We start from the raw sequence: 22,111 nt of genomic DNA on the forward strand, positions 1-22,111 counted from the left end.
ATGCCACACCCATTTTTGGGTGCGCGCCTGCAGCGCATGCAATTATCCCGCCTAGGTAAATCACAAAAGCTTTTCAGCTTTCAAAGTAGATCACCGACTCCAAAAGTCTGGCCACCCGTTATAAATCATAAGAATAGTATAAATTACGCAGTCACACACATGTAGATGCATAGGACTTTTTATGCGGCTGAAAATACACCAATCCCATGTTATTTTCTTCTCATGAATTGTCCCTATTTTGCACCCAGCTCTGCACTGGCCCCACGCTGCATATTTACACTACAGACACATCGGATCATCAACTTTTTTAATTTATAATGGATTCTATGTCAATGGGATAAACATTCCCCCTTTCCCCTCCCCTCAGCAAGTTATCGCAGTCTTATCGCCACAAGTACTGCTATTTACAAAATTACATTACACCAGGTGTAGGGAGTGGCCGCATAGAAGCCCCGCCTTCGCCGTGAGGACACGACATGCCAACCAATAGGAGAGGACTCTAAGGGCAGCCTAGGCTGTGTATGCTAATGAGCCAAGTTACAAATTAGACGTCATTTCCCCGTACACACCCTTCTGCCCCCGCCCTCTGGCTGCTGTCTGACGGACGGCCGGCTCGCCCAATCAGCAGCGCGATGCTTCTGTCGTGTTCCAATGAGGCGTTTGGGAGGGCGGGCGAATCCCCTGCGGCGGATTTCCTGCTGCTGTTCCTCCGCTGCTCCCTCAGTGCCCGGCTCTCACTTACTCGCTGATTTATTATCAGGCGGGGCCCCGCTGCCGGAGAGAGCTGCACTTCCCCGTGTGTCCCCGGACAGGACGCCGCCGCCGCCCTCCTTCCACAGCGCAGCAGCCGCCCGCACAGCAGCTCGGCAGCAGAGTGAGCGCACACAGCAGAGAAGATGCCGGCCGTGTCGAAGGGGGACGGGATGCGGGGACTGGCCGTGTTCATCTCCGACATCAGGAACTGTGAGTGTGACTGGGGGACCCGGCCTTGGGAGAGAGCGGGGGCTGCGGCCTGTGCTGGAGGCAGATGCTGTCACTCGCTGGGTAACCTCGTGTGCTGGGGACACGTCCCGGGTGTGCCCTGCGCGCTGTCAGTGTGTGTGACAGGTGGTAGAGGGGGGGTGAGGATCTCAGGGGGGAGGCTGGAGTTGCAGCAGATATTAGGCTGTTGATGGTGGGAGTCATTGGTAGAAATGAGCGATGGTTGGGCGGCGCGCAGAAACTGCCGGCTGCTGTCGGTCGCGGCGCTCAGAAACTGCCGTCTGCTGTCGGTCGCGGTGCTCAGAAACTGCCGTCTGCTGTCGGTCGCGGCGCGCAGAAACTGCCGTCTGCTGTCGGTCGCGGCGCGCAGAAACTGCCGTCTGCTGTCTGTCGCGGCGCGCAGAAACTGCCGTCTGCTGTCTGTCGCGGCGCGCAGAAACTGCCGGCTGCTGTCTGTCGCGGCGCGCGAGCGCACGGCTGCTGTCTGTCGCGGCGCGCGAGCGCCCGGCTGCTGCTGTCTGTCGCGGCGCGCGAGCGCCCTGCTGCTGCTGTCTGTCGCGGCGCGCGAGCGCCCTGCTGCTGCTGTCTGTCGCGGCGCGCGAGCGCCCTGCTGCTGCTGCTGCTGTCTGTCGCGGCGCGCGAGCGCCCTGCTGCTGCTGTCTGTCGCGGCGCGCGTGCGCCCTGCTGCTGCTGTCTGTCGCGGCGCGCGAGCGCCCTGCTGCTGCTGTCTGTCGCGGCGCGCGAGCGCCCTGCTGCTGCTGTCTGTCGCGGCGCGCGAGCGCCCTGCTGCTGCTGTCTGTCGCGGCGCGCGAGCGCCCTGCTGCTGCTGTCTGTCGCGGCGCGCGAGCGCCCTGCTGCTGTCTGTCGCGGCGCGCGAGCGCCCTGCTGCTGCTGTCTGTCGCGGCGCGCGAGCGCCCTGCTGCTGCTGCTGCTGTCTGTCGCGGCGCGCGAGCGCCCGGCTGCTGTCTGTCGCGGCGCGCGAGCGCCCGGCTGCTGTCTGCGATGACCCAGGAGGGCGACTGCTGATGGGCAAGACGCAAGTAGAGGTGACTGATGACCATGCTGGAGAATGTGAATTATTGGGGAAGGGTCGCCAACTGTTGGCTAGAGGTCAAGCATAAGCAAGCGATTGTTGATGGTCGAGGCGCAGGAGGTGGTGACTTGGGACGGGCAAAGTGCTGGTGGGGGCGATTGACAGAAGAGACGCAGGATGGGGAGACTGTTGATGAGAGACACAGGAGGGGGGCAAGATGCAGGTTGACGGCCAAGACGCAAGTGGAGGTGACTGATGTCGGTGACCCTAAAGGGGGTGATGATAGTCATGCTGGAGCATGTGAATGATTGGGGAAGGGTGGCCAACTGTTGGCTGGGGGTCAAGCAAAAGCGGGTGACTGTTGACGGTCGAGACGCAGGAGGGAGAATGCCAGGAGGGCGACTGACTATGTTGGAGCATGCAACTAATTGGGGAAGTGGTGGCAACATGAATACACGGTTGCAGGAAGGATATGGCCATGGAGTGTGCAACTATTTGGAGGCAGGGGATGATCTTAATTTTGACGTTTCATTAGGGTTACCGATAGTGGGCGGGAGAGCAATGGCGGATGTGGCACAATAATGCATGACTGAGGGGTGTTGGTGACTGATTGTGGAGCGTTGACCAATTGGGAGAGGGAGTGACCCTGCTGCATGCAACTGATTTAGGGTGAGAGGGATAGCGACTAATTGAGGACGGGGGAGTGATAACCATTTGAGAGACTGGTCATGGTGGAGGGAGCATGTAATTGCTTTTGGGTGGAGGCTGACGGTGCTTAAAAGATGGGTAGATGGAGCACAAATGTCTGGTTGTGTGGACATTTGGCTGGTTGTGTGGAAGGGGGCAGAAACAGATTATTATGATGTGGATAGGTACATAAAAAAGTCTTATAGGCCCTACACACTGGGCGATATTACTGAAAGATATGAACTATCTCGTTCATTAGTGTGGAGGCACCAGCGATGAACGATGCACGGCCCCGTGCTCGTTAATTATTAGTGCGCCGTCGCTTGTGCATGCAGGCCAATATGGACGATCTCATCCATATTTGCCTGCACTGCTATGGAGCCGGGTAACGGGGGGAGTGAAGAAAGTTCACCCCCCGTGACTGCCGCAGAGTAGGCCGTATCCGCTGTCGGGCAGCTCGGCGGGGGATCGCATAGTGTGTAGGGCCCTTTAGAGGTATTTTCACATCAGATGGACTGATGAATTAGCAAAGCCTTTCTAAGAAAAACATTTTGTTATTAAAGGTTTGCTGTCCTGAAAATGTAGCTTTTATTCATATTTACTGTAAACAAAACTTTCAGCCAGTATTGGTCTTTTTTGTTGTTGTTGATAAATGTGTGTGAATATTTAATTTCTTGCTATTCGAATGCTGCAAATTGCTGTCCGTATACCCCCACACACATCCTGACAGTGTAATATGTACCATGCAGAAGCAGGGGGGAGGGTGGGTGGGTGATCTGCCTGATCAGTATCCAGGACACAGCAGAAAAGTCAGTGGATGAGATTCCAAGTCACTGCCAGGGAATGAAGACCTTCGCCGGGACTGAAAAGAAAGTGAAGGAAAAGTGCGCTGGAATACTTTAGTGTAGTATTTTCTCCTACTCAAGTTATCTTTCATTGTTTTGCAGTATGGAACCAAAATAATAACGATGCACAGCACATAATAATGTACACTGTCATAATACACTCCTTCTAGGGGACCATCTCGCACCTTTGCTGGAAACTACTTCCACAGGCCACTGTTTCCACATTATCTCTACACTAGGATGTATGTTTTACACAACTATGGATTGCAGTTGAGATGTTTGGGCTCGAATACCTTAGGACAGTGGTTCTCAAACTCGGTCCTCAGGACCCCACACAGTGCATGTTTTGCAGGTAACCCAGTAAGTGCACAGGTGTATTAATTACTCACTGACACATTTTAAAAGATCCACATGTGGAGCTAATTATGTTACTTGTGATTCTGTGAGGAGACCTGCAAAACATGCCCTGTGTGGGCTCCCGAGGACCGAGTTTGAGAACCTGTGCCTTAGGATCCTGGATTAAGTTCCTGGACCTGTGTGTTTTCGGGGCTGTGATCGTGAAAATAGGGCATTTTATCTGGGGTATTTCTCTATCGTCCTAGTGGATGCTGGGGTTCCTGAAAGGACCATGGGGAATAGCGGCTCCGCTGGAGACAGGGCACAAAAAGTAAAGCTTTTCCAGATCAGGTGGTGTGCACTGGCTCCTCCCCCTATGACCCTCCTCCAGACTCCAGTTAGATTTTTGTGCCCGGCCGAGAAGGGTGCAATCTAGGTGGCTCTCCTAAAGAGCTGCTTAGAAAAAGTTTAGCTAGGTTTTTTATTTTACAGTGATTCCTGCTGGCAACAGGATCACTGCAGCGAGGGACTGAGGGGAGAAGGAGTCAACTCACCTGCGTGCAGGATGGATTGGCTTCTTGGCTACTGGACATCAAGCTCCAGAGGGACGATCACAGGTACAGCCTGGATGGTCACCGGAGCCGCGCCGCCGGCCCCCTTGCAGATGCTGAAGTCAGAAGAGGTCCAGAATCGGCGGCTGAAGACTCCTGCAGTCTTCTAAAGGTAGCGCACAGCACTGCAGCTGTGCGCCATTTTCCTCTCAGCACACTTCACACGCGGTCACTGAGGGTGCAGGGCGCTGGGGGGGGGGCGCCCTGGGAGGCAAATGTAACCTATATAAAGGCTAAAAATACCTCACATATAGCCCCTAGAGGCTATATGGAGATATTTAACCCCTGCCTGATTTCTCTAAATAGCGGGAGACGAGCCCGCCAGAAAAGGGGCGGGGCCTATCTCCTCAGCACACGGCGCAATTTCCTCTCACAGCTCCGCTGGTCAGGACGGCTCCCAAGTCTCTCCCCTGCACTGCACTACAGAAACAGGGTAAAACAGAGAGGGGGGGGCAAATTTATGGCGATATTTTGATATAACAAAGCAGCTATAAGGGAGCACTTATTATAAGGCTATCCCTGATATATATATATAGCGCTTTTGGTGTGTGCTGGCAAACTCTCCCTCTGTCTCCCCAAAGGGCTAGTGGGTCCTGGTTTCGTTAGGAGCATTCCCTGTGTGTCGGTACGTGTGTGTCGACATGTATGAGGACGATATTGGTGTGGAGGCGGAGCAATTGCCAAATATGAGGATGTCACCCCCTAGGGAGTCGACACCAGAATGGATGCCTTTATTTATGGAACTACGGGATAGTGTCAACACGCTAAAGCAGTCGTTTGACGACATGAGGCGGCCGGACAATCAATTAGTGCCTGTCCAGGCGACTCAAACACCGTCAGGGGCTGTGAAACGCCCTTTGCCTCAGTCGGTCGACACAGACCCAGACACAGGCACTGACTCCAGTGGTGACGGTGACGAATCAACCGTATTTTCCAGTAGGGCCACACGTTATATGATTTTGGCAATGAAGGAGGCGTTACATTTAGCTGATACTACAGGTACCACTAAACAGGGTATTATGTGGGGTGTGAAAAAACTACCTATAGTTTTTCCTGAATCAGAAGAATTAAATGACGTGTGTAATGAAGCGTGGGTTGCCCCTGATAAAAAGCTGATAATTTCAAAGAAATTATTGGCATTATACCCTTTCCCGCCAGAGGTTAGGGAGCGCTGGGAAACACCTCCTAGGGTGGACAAGGCGCTAACACGCTTATCTAAACAAGTGGCGTTACCCTCTCCTGAGACGGCCGCACTTAAAGATCCATCAGATAGGAGGATGGAAAATATCCAAAAAAGTATATACACACATGCAGGTGTTATACTACGACCAGCTGTAGCGACTGCCTGGATGTGCAGTGCTGGGGTAGTTTGGTCAGAGTCCCTGATTGGAAATATTGATACCCTGGACAGGGACAATATTTTACTGTCGTTAGAACAAATAAAGGATGCATTTCTTTATATGCGTGATGCACAGAGGGATATCTGCACACTGGCATCACGGGTAAGTGCTATGTCCATTTCGGCCAGAAGAGCTTTATGGACGCGACAGTGGACAGGCGATGCGGATTCAAAACGGCATATGGAAGTTTTGCCGTATAAAGGGGAGGAGTTATTTGGAGTCGGTCTATCAGATTTGGTGGCCACGGCTACAGCCGGGAAATCCACCTTTCTACCTCAAGTCACTCCCCAACATAAAAAGGCACCGACTTTTCAACCGCAGCCCTTTCGTTCCTTTAAAAATAAGAGAGCAAAGGGCTATTCATATCTGCCACGAGGCAGAGGTCGAGGGAAGAGACAGCAACACGCAGCTCCTTCCCAGGAACAGAAGCCCTCCCCGGCTTCTACAAAAGCCTCAGCATGACGCTGGGGCTTCTCAAGCGGACTCGGGGACGGTGGGCGGTCGTCTCAAAAATTACAGCGCGCAGTGGGCTCACTCGCAGGTAGATCCCTGGATCCTGCAGATAATATCTCAAGGGTACAGGTTGGAATTAGAGACAGATCCACCTCGCCGTTTCCTGAAGTCTGCTTTACCAACGTCCCCCTCCGAAAGGGAGACGGTTTTGGAAGCCATTCACAAGCTGTACTCTCAGCAGGTGATAGTCAAGGTACCTCTTCTACAACAAGGGAAGGGGTATTATTCCACTCTTTTTGTGGTACCGAAGCCGGATGGCTCGGTAAGGCCTATTCTAAATCTGAAGTCCTTGAACCTGTACATAAAGAAGTTCAAGTTCAAGATGGAGTCACTCAAGCAGTGATAGCGAACCTGGAAGAGGGGGACTTTATGGTATCCTTGGACATCAAGGATGCGTATCTCCACGTTCCAATTTACCCCTCACACCAGGGGTACCTCAGGTTCGTTGTACAAAACTGTCACTATCAGTTTCAGACGCTGCCGTTCGGATTGTCCACGGCACCTCGGATCTTTACAAAGGAAATGGCCGAGATGATGATTCTTCTTCGAAGAAAAGGCATATTAATTATCCCATACTTGGACGATCTCCTAATAAGGGCAAGGTCCAGAGAACAGCTAGAGATGGGATTAGCACTGTCTCAAGAAGTGCTAAAACAGCACGGGTGGATTCTGAATATTCCAAAATCCCAGTTAATGCCGACAACTCGGCTGCTGTTCCTAGGGATGATTCTGGACACGGTTCAGAAAAAGGTTTTTCTCCCGGAGGAAAAAGCCAAGGAGTTATCCGAGCTTGTCAGGAACCTCCTAAAACCAGGAAAGGTGTCTGTACATCAATGCACAAGAGTCCTGGGAAAAATGGTGGCTTCTTACAAAGCAATTCCATTCGGCAGATTCCACGCAAGAATTTTCCAAAGGGATCTGTTGGACAAATGGTCAGGGTCGCATCTTCAGATGCACCTACGGATAACCCTGTCTCCAAGGACAAGGGTGTCTCTTCTGTGGTGGTTGCAGAGTCCTCATCTATTGGAGGGCCGCAGATTCGGCATACAGGATTGGATCCTGGTGACCACGGACGCCAGCCTGAGAGGCTGAGGAGCAGTCACACAAGGAAGAAACTTCCAGGGAGTATGGACGAGTCTGGAAACGTCTCGTCACATAAACATTCTGGAACTAAGAGCAATATACAATGCTCTAAGCCAGGCAGAACCTCTGCTTCAGGGAAAACCGGTGTTGATCCAGTCGGACAACATCACGGCAGTCGCCCATGTGAACAGACAGGGCGGCACAAGAAGCAGGAGTGCAATGGCAGAAGCTGCAAGGATTCTTCGCTGGGCAGAGAATCATGTGATAGCACTGTCAGCAGTGTTCATCCCGGGAGTGGACAACTGGGAAGCAGACTTCCTCAGCAGACACGATCTTCACCCGGGAGAGTGGGGACTTCATCCAGAAGTCTTCCACATGCTGGTAACCCGTTGGGAAAGACCAATGGTGGACATGATGGCGTCTCGCCTCAACAAAAAACTGGACAGGTATTGCGCCAGGTCAAGAGATCCGCAGGCAATAGCTGTGGACGCGCTGGTAACGCCTTGGGTGTACCAGTCGGTGTATGTGTTTCCTCCTCTGCCTCATACCAAAAGTATTGAGAATTATACGGCAAAGAGGCGTAAGAACGATACTAGTGGTTCCGGATTGGCCAAGAAGGACTTGGTACCCGGAACTTCAAGAGATGATCACGGAAGATCCGTGGCCTCTACCTCTAAGGAGGGACTTGCTTCAGCAGGGTCCCTGTCTGTTTCAAGACTTACCGCGGCTGCGTTTGACGGCATGGCGGTTGAACGCCGGATCCTAAAGGAAAAAGGCATGCCGGAAGAAGTCATTCCTACTTTGATTAAAGCAAGGAAGGAAGTAACCGTGCAACATTATCACCGAATTTGGCGAAAATATGTTGCGTGGTGCGAAGATCGGAGTGCTCCGACGGAGGAATTTCAACTGGGTCGATTCCTACATTTCCTGCAATCAGGATTGTCTATGGGTCTCAAATTGGGATCTATTAAGGTTCAAATTTCGGCCCTGTCGATTTTCTTTCAAAAAGAATTGGCTTCAGTCCCTGAAGTCCAGACCTTTGTTAAGGGAGTGCTGCATATACAGCCTCCTGTGGTGCCTCCAGTGGCACCGTGGGATCTCAATGTGGTTTTGGACTTTCTAAAATCTCATTGGTTTGAACCACTAAAAAAGGTGGATTTGAAATATCTCACTTGGAAAGTGACCATGCTTCTAGCCCTGGCTTCTGCCAGGAGAGTATCAGAATTGGCAGCTTTATCTTACAAAAGCCCATATCTGATTTTCCATTCGGACAGGGCAGAACTGCGGACTCGTCCGCATTTTCTCCCTAAGGTGGTGTCAGCATTTCATCTGAACCAGCCTATTGTAGTGCCTGCGGCTACAAGTGACTTGGAGGACTCCAAGTTACTGGACGTTGTCAGAGCATTAAAAATATATATTGCAAGGACAGCTGGAGTCAGAAAATCTGACTCGTTGTTTATATTGTATGCACCCAACAAGATGGGTGCTCCTGCGTCTAAGCAGACGATTGCTCGTTGGATCTGTAGCACAATCCAACTTGCACATTCTGTGGCAGGCCTGCCACAGCCTAAATCTGTAAAGGCCCACTCCACAAGCAAGGTGGGCTCATCTTGGGCGGCTGCCCGAGGGGTCTCGGCATTACAACTTTGCCGAGCAGCTACGTGGTCAGGGGAGAACACGTTTGTAAAATTTTACAAATTTGATACTCTGGCTAAGGAGGACCTGGAGTTCTCTCATTCGGTGCTGCAGAGTCATCCGCACTCTCCCGCCCGTTTGGGAGCTTTGGTATAATCCCCATGGTCCTTTCAGGAACCCCAGCATCCACTAGGACGATAGAGAAAATAAGATTTTACTTACCGATAAATCTATTTCTCGGAGTCCGTAGTGGATGCTGGGCGCCCATCCCAAGTGCGGATTATCTGCATAAATTGTACATAGTTATTGTTAACTAATTCGGGTTATTGTTGAAGGAAGCCATCTTTCAGAGGCTCCGCTGTTATCATACTGTTAACTGGGTTTAGATCACAGGTTGTACGGTGTGATTGGTGTGGCTGGTATGAGTCTTACCCGGGATTCAAAATCCTCCCTTATTGTGTACGCTCGTCCGGGCACAGTACCTAACTGGAGTCTGGAGGAGGGTCATAGGGGGAGGAGCCAGTGCACACCACCTGATCTGGAAAAGCTTTACTTTTTGTGCCCTGTCTCCTGCGGAGCCGCTATTCCCCATGGTCCTTTCAGGAACCCCAGCATCCACTACGGACTCCGAGAAATAGATTTATCGGTAAGTAAAATCTTATTTTTTCCAGGCAGGTGAAAAAAACCAAATCCCAGATGAGTGATGGCTTCAGTGCTAATTGGATAGCTCTGGGGGATCAATTAGCTGCTGTAAATGATGGTATTTATATATCTATTTACATCTCTATAGATTTTCCAAATTGTTAACACTCAAATTTACAACCATGAAAATCAGGGAGAGCCTAGTCACAGCACTGTGGTATAGACACGTTTTATAATATACGATTCATGTACTTACCCAAAGCACCCCCTCTCTGCATCGGAGAGTCTATTTGTAATCCAATTTGTCTCTTAAGGGTCAGGGAAACCCTTATGCTGCATTCAGATCGCAAATGCCGGATCCTACCCGGTAAGAGAAACGTGTACTTACTGGGTGGGATCCGGCATTTGCGCTCCGTTGCTGGCTTTCCGACCCGGCAATATTCCGGGTCGGTTGCCATAGCAGCGGAGGGCGCAGCAGCAGGGATGGGGATGGAGGCGGCGCCGGGAGATGAGCTCATCTCCTGCGCCGCCTATGCTGTGAATGGGAGCCGTGTCGCATCGGAACGGCTCCCATTCACACTGCACCTGACCTGGTAATCAACCCGGTAATAACCCTTCTTTTTTACCGGGTTGAATTACCGGGTCAGGCGACCCGCTAATTCACCAAAGGACCTTTCACATCGCACACGGAACCGTTTCGACACGGCAATATGCCGTGTCGATACCGGGTTTTTAGTGCGATGTGAAAGGGGTATTATTCTTCCTACACTGCAGAGACAGGGTTAGGAAAAATAAGGGGTTCCCTGACCCTGAAGAGACAAATTGGAATACAAATTAACTCTAGTGCTGGGGGGGGGGGGGTTTGGAAGGTGTACATACATGAATCATAATATTATAAAATGTGTCTATGCCACAGTGCTGTGACTAGGCTCTCCCTGATTTGGCATCACCCTTGTTTCCTGAATTTTTCTTTTCATCACCCCCACATTAATCATCAGGCTACTGAGCTAGCTTGAACATAAAATAGATTTATTTTATTAACACGACTGAAAAAGAACTTTGCTAAATTCTTATATAAGTAAATATGCAACAAACTGTATTTAATAGAAATGTAAAAAAAGTGTTAACAGAAACAGAGGATAATACAGTACCTTGTAACGAAAGAATATGCAGAATAAAGACAGAATATGATCCCCCTTTTTTTTTTTTTTTTTCTTTTTTGCCGTAATCTTTGGAAAATGTTGAGGCGTATTTTAACTTCTCCCAAAAAATAAAAATAAAATAACAAATCAGTTATTCTGGAAAAGGGGGAATAAGGAATCAAAGGGGGGGATTCAATTGTCTCTGCCGGTAGATGGTGCCCAACGGAACAATTGAATTGGGTGTGCTGAGCCATGGGCAGTCACAGTTTGCAGCCCCCTGTGCTGGTGAGCTGTGGCAGATGTATTAAGCCTGGAGAAGTGATAAAGTGGAAGGTGATAATGCACCAGCCAATCAGCTCCTAACTGTCATTTTTCAAACCCATAATGATTGGCTGGTGGCTAGAAAGAAGCCATTACTGAATAAAAAACACATCTGGTATTTGCCAAAATACGTGAGTTTTTCTGGTCAGATGGCTTTTTATTCTCCAATTGTGTGTGGCGCAATCCTAAAGGGCCCCATACACTAGAATGATAATGGCAAATTTCATCCAATTTCGGGCCGATATATCCGGTGAAAATGGGCATTTTGGATGTGTATCCGATGCGCATTCCTGTGAGGGTCGGATCGGCTCCCCTAGATCGTTAGTGCTGCACTCGTGATATGTCGGTTCCCGCAGGCATGGCTGGGATCGCATTGTGTGGGGGGGGGGGGGTTTATCTCCATGGGGACTGGGCATCTTGTGAAAATTGAAGGCAACCGGCTAGAAATGTAAAGCTTGGGAGAAAGGTCACCTTTCACCAGCACAATGATCCCAAGCACAAGACCAAAGCAACATCTGTGTATTTCAGCAGCAAAAAGGTAAATGTTCTACAGTAGCGAAGTCCGGGTCTCAATCCAATTGAGAATCTGTTGCACAATGTGAAAATGGTGTGTTGTATGTTAGGAAGATTAGACTTGGGTCGACAATGTCTAGGTCGACCACTATTGGTCAACAGGGGTTCTGGGTCGACATGAGGTTTTTGTGTTTTTTTTTTGTTTTGTTTTTTAAACTTTTTTTGGGTGTCGTTTTCTCCAAACAGTGATCGGGAGCCCCAATTAGTGTACAGTGTCCCCTCGCCATGGTTCGGACGGGGTGCCTCGCTCTGCTCCCGCAGTGCTCTGCACAGGTTACCGTTCCCAGTTGTAGTCCACGTGGATCCTAAAGTATGAAAAAGTTCCAGAAATGAAGAAAATGTTAAAAACTCATGTCGACCTAGAGTCCCTGTACTTACTGTCGATCTAAAGACCGGATCCCGTGAGAATGACAGTCCAGCAGTGTCATTCATCCAGCCAGGGGGAAATCTGCAAGGGAGAATAGGCAATAATCGCTCCTGAACAGTGCAAACCTGGTAGAAACTTACCCTTACATATATTATTGCAGCTGAAGGTGGCTCTACCATTTCTAGGCTTCAAGGGGTTGAATACTTACACTGGTATTTTTACATTTTATAAAAAAAATAAAAATCTGCAGACAAGAAAAAAACTCTATGCAGATCTGGTGACTTTTCAGAGGGTTGAATTTATTGGTAGGCCACTGTATTCGCACATTACTACATCAACTCTTTATGTAGGGTGGGGGAAGGAGCAGGGGCTGGAATTTATGGCGCTCCAGTTCTTTCTCTGGTATGTCCCCTGCAATTGTAACTTAATTTCATTGTCCGTGTTTTCCTCCGGTTCCCTGTTGTGTGTTATAAAAATGCAAAATAAAAGGCAGGAAATGGGAAACGATATACAGTGAAATGGACTCTATGGGGGTAATTCAGACCTGATCGTAGCAGCAAATTTGTTAGCAGTTGGGCAAAACCATGTGCACTGGGGGGGGGATAACACACACTGCATATTAGAGAGCGGATCTGTGAGCACAGTCATTAAGAGATTAATGCTGACATGTCGGGCACACACTGTCATCAGATTGTCTAGCTCAGACATGTCCAAACTGCAGCCCTCCAGCTGTTGAGAAACTACATATCCCAGCATGCCCTGACAGTTTTGCTGTCAGAGATTGCTAAAACTGGCTCAGGGCAGGCTGGGATGTGTAGTTTCTTAACAGCTGGAGGGCCGCAGTTTGGACATGCCTGGTCTAGGTCATAGGTTCTCAAACTCAATCCTCAGGTCCCCAAACAGTTCACGGTTTCCAGGTCACCCAGCAGCTGCACAGGTGTATTCATATCTCACTGACACATTTGAAAAGATCCACAGGTACTTATTTCACTTGGGAGTCTGTGAGGAGACCTAGAAAACATGTACTGTCTGGGGTCCTGAGGACCACGTTTGAGAACCAGTGGTCTAGGTGCATGTATGTACATTGTTACTTCTGTCATATCTGCCTTTGCAAGGAAAGAATGAATAGTGGCAGAGTGCCTGTCCAACTTGGCCAAATGGACTGCAATATCCAATCTGTCCATGTGTGACCTACATAGGCCGTACCTTTCAGTAGTCATCACTCTAGCTATTTTTCAGGCGGGGTGCTAATCACTGAGGAGGGTACATTTTAATTTTAAAGAGCAAATGATCGTGACATGTCTACAGCTGTGTGGTGTATTGTGCATTGTGGGCACTAACGTGTAGCATAGTATTATATGTAAATTTTGGGTGTGGATCATTAGGTCGAGCCCATATGGTTGACATGGAAAAGGTCGACAGTCATTAGGTTGAAATGTACAAGGTAGGCAAAATCGACAAAGCCAAAAGGTTCACATTTGAAAAGGTCGACATGGAAAAAGGTTAACACAAAAAAGTTGACAATTTTTTTTTTCTTTAAGCGTCATTTTCGACGTCAGATCACAGGGAACCCCAGTTAGTCCACTGCTCGCCATGCTGTGCTACGGTGCCTCACTCCGCTACCGCTGCGCTCTGCACAGGTTACTGTTCCCATTCGTAGTCCATGTGGATGGTAAAGTATGAAAAAGGTGGAAAAAATGCAAAAAAACCCCAAAACCACAAACCAAAATAAAAATAATATGAAAGGACAAAAAAATATTTAAAGCACAAAGACCTATACATATAAAAAGAGACAATGTTTAAAGCTCTCTTTTGGTAATTTTGTTTAAAAGTTTGAATGGGTGTTCTTCCAAGCAGATATCGCGCAAAAGATCTATCCCTAACGCTTACCCTATTCAGTGGTGTCCTCAGTGTTCCGATTCCACTGTTAAAGAGGTTCCCAGCTGCTTGGCGCCTGATTGCTGTGAGACAGCCACAGGGACTGAAGTTCAATGCCGGCTGAAGTCCTAATGGTGTATGGACGTAGCAGGTGGAATGTACAACGGCTGAACCCTGTGGGCTGTCAGATGGCCGCAAGGACTGAGGTGCGCCGTGATTGCCAAGCAGCTGAATCCCCATTGCGGATGCAGCAGCTGACGATGTCAGACGCAGCTGACGGGAGAGGAGGTATTTCGTGAAAAAAGCGTTTCGTAGCTGAAAGCTACTTTTTCAAGGATGAAAGCCTAGAGTTCCCGGTCCTTATTTAAGGCTTAGATTCAAATTAAACTTTGTCCATGCCTTTAAAAATGGAAGTCTGATAACAGGAAGTCCTTCTAAAATGGTGGGAACCACATGTCCTAATATATAGGTCCTAAAAAAAAAAGTCAAAAAATTGTGCTTTAAATGAAAAAAGAAAGTAAAGAAGAAAAACAATGAATAGATTGTATGTGTTTTAGTTTGTGTATTAAAGAAAGGGATTTAATTCAAACTCGACGTTCAAACCCGTTGGTTGTAGGGTTTTCAGATTATAGATCCAGCGTGTTTCAATTTTTCTCAGTGTCAGAGATATTGCCTCCTCTCCAATCCTGATTTACTTTTTGTGTACCTACAAATTTTAGGCTTCTTGGGTTTTTCTGATGACATTCCAAGAAATGTTACGGAACGCTGTGTGTAGTAAATCCTCTTTTGATGTTTATATGTTCTCCCACTATCATTTTTTACTTTCTCTTTGTTTGTCCTACATATTGGGTGCAACAGGGACATTCCAATAGGTAGACTATTCCTTCACTTTCACATGTTATCCAGTCTTTAATGATGTATTTGTTATTTACTAATCCAAGATTTAGTCCTTCTTTTATCTCCTGATTCAATTCCTTTTGGAGTGTTTTTGTGGGATCTGATAGTTTTCTGTAGGCATCTTCTTCTGATAGAAGTCTTTCTATTACTTGTGCATATTATTCTTTCTTCGAGAGCACCGTCCCCCCCCCCTTTATCCGCAGGCTTAATAAATAGATTCTTGTCATTTTTCAAACTTTTCAATCCTTCTCTTTGAGTGAAAAGTTGTATTTGGTTTTCATTTTTTTCTGGTTTCAATATTCAATCACTTAAGTGATGTTTAATTAGTGGCCCTCTCTGGTGTACCCATCTATTATTTGGTGCTTTTTTTGCGACAGTGGCATTCTGATTAAATGTACTTAGTGAAATTTGTGGTTTTCTTTGTTCAGAGTGGGCCACTAATTAAACATTATCGGGTCAACACAGATACTACAAACCAAAGGAATTTCGTATATGAAGCAAATCCATATAAACTGATAAGATTCCCTCAGAAGAGGTACACAAAAAGCAAAGAATGCAGAGCATTTAAATGCGAAAAAATTAATGGAGAACATAGAACTAAAAGAAAAATCCACTGGAAAATGATCACAAAAGAGAAATTACCAGGTCATTGACTCATCAGATGAAGAAGACCAAGCGATAGATGATTTTTTAGAAACAGTTTGGGGGACAGAGAAACCACCAAATCCGAGAAAAGCAACCCAAAAGAAACTGAGAAACCATTACTCATCGGAAAGAGGGGAGGAAACAGGACAAAGAAATCGCAGATATTAAATACTGATGCAGCGAACAACGAGAACAGCACCATCTTCAACTTAAGTGATCGAATATTGAAACCAGAGGAATTATCAGTTCTACAAAAAGGACTAAAATTTGCTCCACATTCTACCATCAACAACTTCGATTTATTCATCGACACTCAGAAATTCATTCGTAAGTTATGTAGTAAAAAGTATTTTACCAAGTGTCCTGTCACTAGACAGATCACAAATGCCACCACTGAATACCAACACACAGATTTTAGACCACCATCAATATTCAAGCCGACCCAAATAAAAGGACCGCATATGGAGTTTTCAAAAGCTAGTAGAAAAAGTATATTGCTGAATTACCAGATAAAATGAAAACAAAATACAACTTTTCACTCAAAGAAAGAAAAGTATTGAAAAGATTGAAAAATGACAAGAATCTAATTATTAAGCCTGTGGATAAGGGGGGGGGGGGGGGGGGATTGTGCTCTTGAAGAAAGAACAATAAATAGACTTCCATCAGAAGATGATACCTACAGAAAACTATCAGATCCCACAAAAACATTCCAAAAGGAATTGAATCAGGAGAAAAAAGAGAGCCTAGATCTTGGTTTAGTAAATAAAAAAGAACATGATTTTATTATTATACAGAATCGCGAAAATACAAATGTTTTATTACCTCCCAAAACTACATAAAGGTGCGAACAATCCTCCGGGAAGGCCAATAGTATCCGGGTTTGGCTCTTTAATATCGAATCTCTCTAAATATATAGACTGCTTCCTGTAACCCATGGTAGAACTACAGAGGAGTTTTTTGAAGGATACAATGAGTATGCTACAGATTCTAGAATGTATCAAATGGAGTGAGTCTTATTTTATTTGCACTAGTGATATTAAATCACTGTATACTTGTATCAACCACGAGGATGGCATAATTGCCACCAGATACCATCTCTCTACAAAATCAAACTTGGACAACAAACAAATTAACTTCATTCTGAGTAATATCGACTTCATCCTGAAACACAATTACTTTTCGAATAATAGAGAATTTTACATACAACAGCATGGTACCGCAGTGGGAACATCATTTGCTCCCAGTTATGACAATTTATTTGTGGCAAACAAGGAGGAGGACACCATATGGCAAAACAACATATACAGTGAACATATTAAGTAGCATCGTTACATAGATTACATTTTCTTTATATGGAATGGAACAGAACAAAAGTTGAAGGAATTTATACAATACATGAATTACGATAACTTAAACTTGGAATTCACAACATGCAGCAAAGAAATGGTAGTGCTCCTTGATCTGGCAATCTTAATTGGAAAAATACAATTGAAACCAGGACCCATTTCAAGAAAGTCAATGGAAATAATATGCTTTCACATTACAGCAATCATCACCAAAATTGGTTAAATAATATCCCGGGAGGTCAATTTAGGAGACTGCGAAGAAATTGTACAAAAAATTCAACATTTGAAGAACAGAGTCAAGGTCTGAAAAACAAATCCCTACAAAAAGGGTATAAAGAACCATTTATTGCTAAAGAGATTGAAAAGGTATCCAATTTGAACAGGAAACAACTAATTCAGTACAAACCAAGACAAACTGACACAATGGAATAAAGTTTTTTACCCAAAACAATGGTGATTATAAGTAAGTAGAAGAAATCCTTCGTAAACATTGGCATGTCTTGGAACTAGACGAAGATCTTAAGAAACTGATCCCTGCTAAACTAAGTCCTATATAAAAAAAAAAAAGCCTCTACATTTAAAACCAGATCTCACAAGAAGCTTCAAACCACTGAAGACATCACAAGCAACAGAAAATAAAGGTTTTTATTTCTGCCTGAATTGTGTAGGATGTAGAAATAATGTAGGCATGACAAAACCCCTACAAGAATTCCAGTCAAATCAAACAAAACACAAATACATCATTAAAGACCGGATAACATGTGAAAGTGAAGGAATAGTCTACCTATTGGAATGTCCCTGTGGCACCCAATATGTAGGACAAACAAAGAGAAATTAAAAAATTAAAGTAGGAGAACATATAAACAACATCAAAAGAGGAGTTACTACACACAGTGTTCCGCAACATTTCTTGGCATGTCATCAGAAATACCCAAGAGGCCTAAAATTTGTAGGTATACAAAAAGTAACTCCGGATTGGAGAGGAGGCAATATCTCTGACACTCTGAAAAAAATTGAAACACGCTGGATCTATAATCGTAAACACCCTACAACCCACGGGTTTGAATGTCGACTTTGAATTAAATCCCTTTCTTTAATACATAAACTATACACCTACAATCTATTCATTGTTTTTCTTCTTTATTTTCTTTTTTAATTTAAAGCACAATTTTTGGAATTTTTTTGTTTTTTTTAGGACATGTATATTATGACATGTGGTTCCCACCATTTTAGAAGGACTTCCTGTTATCAGACTTCCATTTTTAAAGACATGTACAAATAAAGTTCAATTTGAATCTAAGCCTTAAATAAGGATCGGGAACTCTAGGCTTTCATTCTCGAAAAAGAAGCATTCAGCTACGAAACGCGTTGGTGCCTGGAACGGGTTCGCTACAAGCAGCTCGTTTCACTAACTGCCTCCGCTCCCGTCAGCGGCGTCTGACGTCATCCGCTGCCGCACTGGGGATTCAGCTGCTTGGCCATCGTGGCGCACCTCAGTCCTTGCGGCCGCCTGACAGCCCACAGGCTTCAGCCGCTGTACGTTCCACCTGCCGTGGCCATACATCATTAGGACTTCAGCCGGCATTGAACTTAAGTCCCTGTGGCTGTCTCACAACAACAATCGGGTGCCACTCAGCCGGGAACATCTTTAACAGTGGAATCGGAACATCGAGGACACCACTGAATAGGGTAAGAGTTAGGGATAGATCTTTGCATGATATCTGCTTGGAAGAACACCTGTTCAAACTTTTAAACAAAATTACCAAAAAAGGGCATTAAACATTGTCTCTTTTTATATGTATGTCTTTGGGCTTTAAATTTTTTTTGGCCTTTAATATTTTTATTAGCGCTCGTTAACACATCTACAGTCAAAATTACCGAACTGAGCTGTTTTTCCCTGTTTTTCTAATTATATATAACATCAGCGCAGCTTGCTAATTTTTATCTAAACCATTTGAACCTGTCTACCTCTTGTACCTGTTGACAGTAAGCACTGTTGAACTAATGCATTTCGACTGTCGACCTATAGTCCAGATACTGTAATATTTGTTTCCTACTCTGCTCCCCATGTGCCATCGTATCACTGCCTATGCCTCTCAGATCTCCCACATGCTATCAGACGCCTAACAGTTGGCTTCCTTGGAATGTTGACATTTCACATTCTGTCCTGCTTCACTATTCCCCATGAAGCGGTGTGGGTTCTCTCGTGCAGTCAGAGAGCTATGTACTTAAGCTCCGACTCCCCACTGCTATACAGCTGCGCATGGTTCAGGTGGATCATGGACCTGCAGGACAGTGGAGCTTCCAAGGAAGCAATTTACTGATTTCACGCTAGAGCACTGGCATTAAAGGGCCGATGGCCTCCCTGGTTATGCCACACTCCCAGCCGTTAGGATTGCAGCTCAAGGTGCACTAGGAATATGGCAGGGAACAGTACCCCACTAAAACTGCCTGGCGGGAACATTGTGCTTTTAAACAGGAGGGCTCTCGGATAAAAAGCTTGCCTCTGTCTGCTATTACCCAGTCTTATTTTATTACCATTTCTGTGACGTCCTAGTGGATGCTGGGGACTCCGTAAGGACCATGGGGAATAGACGGGCTCCGCAGGAGACTGGGCACACTACAAGAAAGATTTGGTACTACCTGGTGTGCACTGGCTCCTCCCTCTATGCCCCTCCTCCAGACCTCAGTTAGATTTCTGTGCCCGGCTGAGCTGGATGCACACTAGGGGCTCTCCTGAGCTGCTAGAAAGAAAGTATTTATTAGATTTTTATTTTACAGTGAGACCTGCTGGCAACAGGCTCACTGCAACGAGGGACTAAGGGGAGAAGAAGCGAACCTACCTGCTTGCAGCTAGCTTGGGCTTCTTAGGCTACTGGACACCATTAGCTCCAGAGGGATCGACCGCAGGACCCGTCCTTGGTGTTCGTTCCCGGAGCCGCGCCGCCGTCCCCCTTACAGAGCCAGAAGAAAGAAGATGGTCCTGAAAATCGGCGGCAGAAGACTTCAGTCTTCACCAAGGTAGCGCACAGCACTGCAGCTGTGCGCCATTGCTCCTCATACACACTTCACACTCCGGTCACTGAGGGTGCTGGGGGGGGGGGGGTGCCCTGAGCAGCAATAAAATCATCTTGGCTGGCAAAATAACCACAATATATAGCCCCAGAGGCTATATATGTGGTAATTACCCCTGCCAGAATACAGAAAAAAGCGGGAGAAAAGTCAGCCGAAAAAGGGGCGGAGCCATCTCCCTCAGCACACTGGCGCCATTTCTCCCTCACAGTTCCGCTGGAAGGAAGCTCCCTGACTCTCCCCTGCAGTCTACACTACAGAAAAGGGTAAAAAAGAGAGGGGGGGGGGCACAAAATTGAGGCGCAGTAAATATTATAGCAGCTATAGGGGACATAATTCAGTTAGTCCCTGCATTATATAGCGCTCTGGTGTGTGCTGGCATACTCTCTCTCTGTCTCCCCAAAGGGCTTTTGTGGGGTCCTGTCTCCTTTAAGAGCATTCCCTGTGTGTGTGTCGGTACGGCTGTCGACATGTTTGATGAGGAGACTTATGTGGAGGCGGAGCAGATGCCTATAAATGTGATGTCACCCCCTGCGGGGCAGTCACCTGAGTGGATGGACTTATGGAAGGAATTACGGCAAAGTGTCGACTCCTTACATAAAAAATTTGACGACATGCCAAATGCGGGACAGCCGGCTTCTCAGCTCGTGCCTGCCCAGGCAATTCAAAGGCCATCAGGGGCTCTAAAACGCCCACTACCTCAGATGGCAGACACAGCTGTCGACACGGATACTGATACCAGTGTCGACGACGATGAGTCAAATTTAATGTCCACTAGGGCCATTCGTTGCATGATTGAGGCAATGAAAGAGGTTTTACACATTTCTGATATGAACCCAGGTACCTCAAAAAAGGGTATTATGTTTGGGGAGAAAAAACTACCAATAGTTTTTCCCCCATCTGAAGAATTAAATGAAGTGTGTGAAGAAGCGTGGGCTTTCCCTGATAAAAAATTGGTGATTTCAAAAAAAATTACTAATGGCGTTCCCTTTCTCGCCAGAGGATAGGTCACGTTGGGAAACTCCCCCTAGGGTGGATAAAGCGCTCATACGTTTGTCTAAAAAGGTGGCACTACCGTCTCCGGATACGGCCGCCCTAAAGGAACCTGCTGATAGAAAGCAGGAGGCTATCCTAAAGTCTATATATACACACACTGGTGTGATACTGAGACCAGCTATTGCTTCAGCGTGGATGTGCAGTGCTGCTGCTGCTTGGTCAGATTCCCTGTCGGAAAATATTGACACCCTAGACAGGGACACGATATTGCTAACCGTAGAGCATATAAAAGACTCAGTCTTGTACATGAGAGATGCACAGAGGGAGATCTGCCGGCTGGCATCTAGAATAAGCGCATTGTCCATTTCTGCTAGGAGAGGCTTATGGACTCGGCAGTGGACAGGAGATGCAGATTCTAAAAGGCACATGGAAGTTTTGCCTTATAAGGGTGAGGAGTTATTCGGGGATGGTCTCTCAGACCTTGTTTCCACAGCAACAGCTGGGAAGTCAGCATTTTTGCCCCATGTCCCCTCACAGCCTAAGAAAGCGCCGTATAATCAGGTACAGTCCTTTCGACCCCAGAAAAACAGGCGGGGAAAAGGCGGGTCCTTTCTGTCTAGAGGCAGAGGAAGGGGAAAAAAGCTGCACCACGCAGCAGGTTCCCAGGAACAAAAGTCCTCCCCCGCTTCTTCCAAATCCGCCGCATGACGGTGGGGCTCCACAGGCGGAGCCAGGTACGGTGGGGGGCCGCCTCAAAAATTTCAGCGATCAGTGGGTTCGCTCATGGGTGGATCCCTGGATCCTTCAAGTAGTATCTCAGGGGTACAAGCTGGAATTCGAGGCGCCTCCCCCCCGCCGTTTCCTCAAATCGGCCTTACCGACAACTCCCTCGGGCAGGGAGGCTGTACTAGAGGCAATTCACAAGCTGTATTCCCAGCAGGTGATAGTCAAAGTACCCCTACTTCAACAAGGACGGGGTTACTATTCCACACTGTTTGTGGTACCGAAACCGGACGGTTCGGTGAGACCCATTTTAAATTTGAAATCCTTGAACACATACATAAAAAGATTCAAGTTCAAGATGGAATCGCTCAGGGCGGTTATTGCA

General features: G+C 46.9%; 1 protein-coding gene across 2 annotated transcripts in view; it reads left to right on the forward strand.

Moving 5' to 3' along the window:
• The first annotated feature begins 585 nt into the window (after positions 1-585).
• AP2A1 (adaptor related protein complex 2 subunit alpha 1) overlaps positions 586-22,111 on the forward strand; it is a 188,874-nt gene continuing 167,348 nt past the window's right edge. For both annotated transcript variants that reach the window (XM_063942412.1, XM_063942413.1), the window contains exon 1: positions 586-963. In XM_063942412.1, the coding sequence (XP_063798482.1) occupies positions 897-963 (67 nt within the window). In that variant the 5' untranslated portion in view covers positions 586-896. The remainder of the gene's footprint in view (positions 964-22,111) is intronic.

Source organism: Pseudophryne corroboree, chromosome 10 (assembly GCF_028390025.1).
Source record: "Pseudophryne corroboree isolate aPseCor3 chromosome 10, aPseCor3.hap2, whole genome shotgun sequence".
NCBI lineage: Eukaryota > Metazoa > Chordata > Amphibia > Anura > Myobatrachidae > Pseudophryne > Pseudophryne corroboree.